Here is a 6,516-nt window from a genome sequence, read left to right on the forward strand (position 1 = left end):
TATTATGAGCGTCGAAAAACCTAACAGCACCCAGACTTTTTCATGTATCATTCCGTAAAGCAACTGGCCGGGAATTAAATCATTAGGATTATGCAAAAACGACTGAAATGGATGAAATAATCTGATGGATTTTTAAATGAACAGCTGGATCCTACTTTGGTGAGCCTTCCCCCTCTACTCTTGTTGCTCAGAGGATAGTGCTTTGCTGGAGTCCTTTGAGAATAGAGCACAGGGACCGATCGACAGACGGTTGCAACAGGTGCAAACTGTTCCCGAGCATCATCGCTGACCTGTCATTGAGGTAAGGATATAGGCTATCTGCTGTACTATGATCCTTTTTATTACATTTTCGAATCACGTTTTGACACGTTTGGCATGTTGAGCCAAATAGTCAATTTTTTTATGGTGTGTTTTTAATACTGTAATGGGGGTAGTGGATCAAATTCAAATTTGTATTTGTTTTGTGCAGGACATCTCATTGAACAGTCCTACAAAATTTTCACATTTTTGCGGGTGACCGTCTCGTGCGTCACGCTCAGAATGCCTGTCCTGATGAGTCCGGAGATCGCCTCCAAGTTTAAGGAGAAATGGCTGAAATTACAGCCAGAGAACCAGGACACCGCAGCCGGGTCAGTGCACCTGGACGACAGCCTGACCAGCCTCCACTGGCTTCAGAACTTCTCCATCCTCAGCACTAACTCAGAAAGATCCACCGGCACCGGCGCCGGTTGCCCCTCACAGCACCTGGTCTCCTACCACCAGCGCCTGTACCCCCCGGGCACCGACTCCCCGTCTAGCCCTCCAGCCGGAGACACGGCCGCTACCGGGATGCCTCTCTGCCTCGGGAGCCCCGTTACCTCTGGCAGTAACTCCACCGATGCGCGTTTGGTGAATTATCCACACCACCAAACCACAACATACCCTCACCTCAACCACCACATCACGCAGATCATCCCACCAGAGGAGATTGACTTTAAAACGAACCCCAAAGTCAAACCGCCTTATTCCTATGCCTCTCTCATCTGTATGGCCATGCAGGCCAGCAAGAAGCCCAAGGTGACTCTTTCCACCATCTATAACTGGATCACAGACAACTTCTGCTACTACAGACATGCTGAGCCCAGCTGGCAGGTAAATGACCCGGCTCTCCTCTGTCTCTCTATTATTGATTAGCTAAATGGTGACAGGGAGAGAAGAGAGAGGGAGAAGGGGGAGAAGAAGGTTTGCCACATGCATATTAAACCTGTTGTTTTGTTGTAAGAGTATTAATGCACTTATACAACATACATTTAAAACACATTTATCCTATTATTTCTCATAATCATCCAGTCTAACAGTAACTTGCACTGTATTCTATTATGTATGACACAGCTTGACTAGCCTAGTCATATTCATTTTGATTTACATTTCAAATCACAGAACATCTCTGCAATTTCTACCCTCCAAGAAATCTCTGTCAGGCTTCTTTCTCAGGGGGCCAAGCACAAGTGCTATACTGCTCCAGGGAGGGTCGTGGTGTGTTGTGTGTGGGGTGTGGTGTGGGCTGGTGTGTTTTGTTGCCTGTAGTGTGTGTGTGTGTGTGTGTGTGTGTGTGTGTGTGTGTGTGTGTGTTAATGAGGATCCCTGTGAGAGCTCCCTTGGCAGCCAAGCACGGCTGATCATGTTTGAAATGCACAGAACTCTACACTAGAAAGCCTCATTAGGTGCATTTGCTTTCCTACACAAACAACAACAATACCTCCTCCGCCTCTCCCTTAAATGCCTTTCTCTATCTCTTTCTCCCTCTCTCTATTTGACACACATCATTCATACATTATATTAAATTAGATACACATTTAACATGGATTTAACACATTTGTTTCTTTTCCCCTCGCCCTCTCAGAACTCTATCCGCCATAACCTCTCGCTCAACAAGTGCTTCATGAAAGTTCCGCGGCAGAAGGATGAACCAGGGAAAGGAGGCTTCTGGCAGATCGACCCTCAGTACGCTGACATGTTCGTCAACGGAGTCTTCAAGAGAAGGAGAATGTCCTCCAGCCACTACAACACCGACAGGCAGAGCAAGCTCCTACACAACCAGGAAACTGGCTACCACAGAGCCACTCAGCGGGGCCAAGATGGCTACCACTACCAAGGAGCTGGAGCCGGCAACAAGCGTAAACAACCTTCTCCAAAGCAAAACAGCAAGATGGCGCGGACACCCAAATCCCCACTGTTATCCACGGAGGCACACAGCGCAGATGTAGTTCTGAGGGGAGACTTTGACCTTGTATCTGTGTTTGACGATGTCCTCAGTGGAAACTGCAGTACATTCGAAGACCTGGACATCAACACTGCTCTGAGCTCCCTGGGCTGCGAGCTGGATCTGACCRTGCAGGAGAGGCACTCTGTCGGGCTGGGGAGGTGGTGTGGAGAGGGGGACAACCAGACCCAGACCCATGACTCTTATGGCTACATGGAGCTGAGTGGCTCAGTGGGATGTAATAGTAGTAACATAGGGAACATTTACATTCAACAGCAGCAGCTGAACCAGGATCAGTTGTTACAGACCCACCTGCACCAGTTTGAGGAGGTGACTCTGTTCCCAGAYCAGCAGGAGGTGCACCCCTGGGAGGAGATGAAGGAGGAAGTGCAGGCCATCCCTCAGACTCTGGATCAGGACTTTGGTCTGTGTGAAGGATTCTTCTCAGAGATACAACCCTGGGAGAGGGCTGAGGCCTACCTGTGACAGACCAACCACTGTTGAACCAATGCTTACGCCAGCCCTTAACCAAGCGATTCAGGCCCTAGCCACGATTTCCTTATAGTAAATGCTGGGACAGTGGATTCAGGAGACTGCTGGTCATTCATGTCCTGTCCATGCAGTTCCTTCAGACTGTTGTGGTTTGAAGGAGCATGTTGTATTCGTTTCACAAGACAATGAAACACTATTGGTGTTACCTTCTGRTATGTGCTCCACACTCCAAACAGATATGCACTCTATTGGCTTGTGGGGCAGACCTACATACAGACTACTATTTTTCTACATTAGCATCATGAAATATTATATACATAAAATGTATTTTTTTCTTGTTTGTTTTTGCATTATGTTTTTGAGAGATCTATGCTGTATGTTTATGACTTTATGAATATCTATGTTTCTGGTTTGATCGCTGACTAGAGAAGGCAATGAAGTCAAATGCAGTACTTWGTGTTGGGTCATAGTCAAACCTATTGATCCAATTTCAATGTGTTTTTCAACTAATCAATTTAATATATATATATATATCGATTAGAGTCTGCGATAAGAGCCTAGATGGCCATGTGTCTTGAGTCATAGGCTATGGCAAAGCAGAAAGAGGGACAGAAATGAACTGAAATGCCTCAATCAGAATACCCAAGCATATGCACTTTGAGTYACAACAGGTATGTTTGAGGATAGAAAATATTTCTGCTGTGCATCAGAATGCTTATTTGCCCTTGTTCCATAAAACATGCAATGTCACAGATTCAGCGTGCACACACCATCATTTGACAGCAACACCACAGCCTTCGTAGGCACTTGCGGTTTTGTTCAAGTTTTCAAGTTTTCTGCCAATCTTACATTTGATTGAACTCTGTTAATGAGTCTGTTCAGGATATACTGAGGAAATCTGAATTCTCTCACTGGGTGATTGGCTTCCATTTTGTGATAATGATTACAGATTTTTGATTTATTACGTCAAACTACGATAAATATACAAATGAACAACAATGGACTGTTTTWGTTTTTTGAAAGATGATTCATTTAAAATGGTATGTTGTTTGGGAACACAGATGAAACAATGAAAAGGCTTGTGCTCTAGAAAGGGTTGCTTTTCTTGAGTCAATTGTGAAGATCAGATCAACCTTTATACAATGTCTTCAATGTCATTCTGTTGTTTTTATTTYTACTCTTATAAGTTGTTAAAAATGCAATCATGCCTCAATGCAATAAATGTTGTCAATTTAGATGTTTTATCTCATTCGTTTGCCATATTGCATGTGAAAGTCAAAGATGCAATCCATTGGTCAATAAGGGTCAAGAACAGCTTGTTCATAGATGAGACGATACATAATATCTAATTCTTGCTCAGGCCCAGACTAGCCTGGTCTCTCAGAATTGCAACATCACATTGAACAAATACCTATAACTCTGTTGGGTCTCTGCCAGTATGGTAGGTCGATGTGATCTGGCCAGGATCAGTGCTAGGTTAGGTTATGAGCTGGTGAATAGAGGTTGTACAGGAGCATTATGTACAGGTGGAAAGTTTATAGAATATAATGTGAAAGGAAACCTTGCTCTCTCAGTTCAGATGCTAAACAAAGAAGTCTCTTGCAGTTGGAGCATGAAGAACGGCATATAGGTTATTTTCTATTTCCAGCTGTCTAATTTTGCTGTATTCTTTCATTTGAAAGATGAATGTCTCTCAGCAGTTATGTCGATCAAGTCTATATCCAGAGAACATTCTCTCAAACCAGGTTGGTTTGAACTAAGAGCAACAGTTTTCAAGGATATTACGTCTGTGCCATACACACATGGTTTCTCCCTTCAAATCTCTTTTTAATTGAAAAATCCAAAAAAGGGGAGAAAAATGTGGATTATCCAATCCCATTGGTTCTCCCTCCCTGCAGTTGGAGGTCAGGAGTAAAGATCTTTTGGGATCAGCCAAATATCTCAGATTCCTAGAAACAGCAGGGACTGTGCAAAGAGACAGAATCGTGAGGTTACGTGATTTCACAATTTCCTGAGAGCTGATGATAACTATGCTATATCAGTTACATACCAGCCTGTACCAGTTATTATGTTCCAGTCTCCCAGGAGTCCTGCTTATTCTAATGATAATGATGATGGTGGTGAGGCTGTGTGTGTGCCTTGATGTGTGTGTGTGTCTATGTGTATGTATGTGTGTGTGTGTGGGGGGGTTTGTAAATGTGTGTGTGTGTGAGGTTTAAATATTGGCTCCCATGTTTGAATAGATAACCTTATCTCTATGGAGGCAGGATTCTGCAGCTCTATTCACCCTGGCTCTGAGACCAGCGCTGCCCAGCACGCGGACGCTGTGACTGCAAGACCAGGAACAAGACTCGCCTGTCACAGTGGGCTAATGCTACGCTACTTTATAGCTTCTCTGGCACTGTGTGTGTGTGTGTGTGTTTTTATAGCCCCCCTGGCACTCCATGGACAAACCCTGATTAGCGGGCTGCATACAGACCTCCCTAACACATACAGGACAGGAGGAGGGAATTTGAGAAGTGGGGGGAGTGGCTAAGATAGGAAATACACCTCAATGATCTTTCTAATAGGTTGATGTTTATGTATGACATGTAAATTAGGTTCCATTTGTTCCATTTGACAATATTTGCTCTTTTCATCCATGTGCTTTGCTGTGTTCCTGTGATACAATGATTTACATTATGAAAGACCGTGCTCTTACAAGGTCGTTGTGTCCAAAATTGTAGTCAGAGTGTATGTTTGTGTTTGTGTGTGTGTGTGTGTGTGTGTGTGCCTACATGTCTACGTGTGTCCATGTGTCTGTCTGTCCAGAACACATTACATGTAAAACTCTCAGCAGCCTGTTTTGAATGGGGTTTAGGGATGTTATTGTTAAGCTAAACCCAAAAGCTTTCCTGAAGCAATTAACCATTCTGTCTATGTGACCATGATTAACAAGGGCTGTGTCTTATAACTTCTTCTTCGATCAAAGAGGACAACCACCCATTCTAAATCAACCCCTAGCTACTCTAGGCACCTGAACTATAGGATATAGACGATGGAAGCAAAATGGTGAAAAAAACACCAACTAGTATAATAGGGGTCAAGGTGAAACTATTAACATATTATGAATATACCTATGAAATACTTTCAGGTCTACTCAAGTGCCTAGCAGTTAGGGACTGGGGGTCGATTTGGAATTGGGTACCACCGTTGAACCACTGTATAGTAGTAGTTATGGGGTTATCTATATGCTGCAGAACCGAGAGCTTGAAATGAGAGACATGACATTTATTTTCATGAATCTCATGAATAGCTTATAGTGCTCGCTCATTGTAGAAGATCCTCTCTGTCTATCAAATTGTGCAAAGTATCAGTCCAGTCAGGTCTCATAACTGGCCTATAGTCTGATGAGGCAGTGCAATGGACTGTGGTGTAGGATGGAGTTGGTATGTGCCTTAGTGATGTGTGTATTGGTGGTTGGTGTTTTTTGAGTGTGTGAACTGATGTTCACTCAGGAAAAATTGCCACTATTTTCCAGGGAGTCCCCCGGACTGTTTTCCAGAGGGTATTGGTGTGTGTTGCTACTGCCTATGTCAGTGAAAGGCATTCCTTTCTGTTCCCTGTGGTCACTATGATCTTTGGGTACTATGGGACTAAACTGGCTGCTCAGGGGAGAGAAGGGCGGGGGGCCTGTGAGACTACAGGCTGCTGGCTTTAGAGAGGAGGCCAGCCAGAGGCCAGCATGTCTGGGGTGGGTAAACTGGGCACAGGCGTGGGGGACAAGAGGGACCAGAGGGACA

General features: G+C 44.3%; 1 protein-coding gene across 1 annotated transcript; it reads left to right on the forward strand.

The window, feature by feature from the left end:
• On the forward strand, positions 1 to 3,969 carry foxj1b (forkhead box J1b). The gene is made up of 3 exons (XM_023993357.2): positions 1 to 301; positions 470 to 1,131; positions 1,883 to 3,969. The coding sequence occupies exons 2-3, from the start codon at positions 541 to 543 to the stop codon at positions 2,726 to 2,728; spliced, it is 1,437 nt and encodes a 478-aa protein (XP_023849125.1). The 5' UTR covers positions 1 to 301; positions 470 to 540; the 3' UTR covers positions 2,729 to 3,969.
• The last annotated feature ends 2,547 nt before the right edge of the window (positions 3,970 to 6,516 follow it).

Source organism: Salvelinus sp. IW2-2015, linkage group LG8 (genome assembly GCF_002910315.2).
Source record: "Salvelinus sp. IW2-2015 linkage group LG8, ASM291031v2, whole genome shotgun sequence".
Taxonomy (NCBI): domain Eukaryota; kingdom Metazoa; phylum Chordata; class Actinopteri; order Salmoniformes; family Salmonidae; genus Salvelinus; species Salvelinus sp. IW2-2015.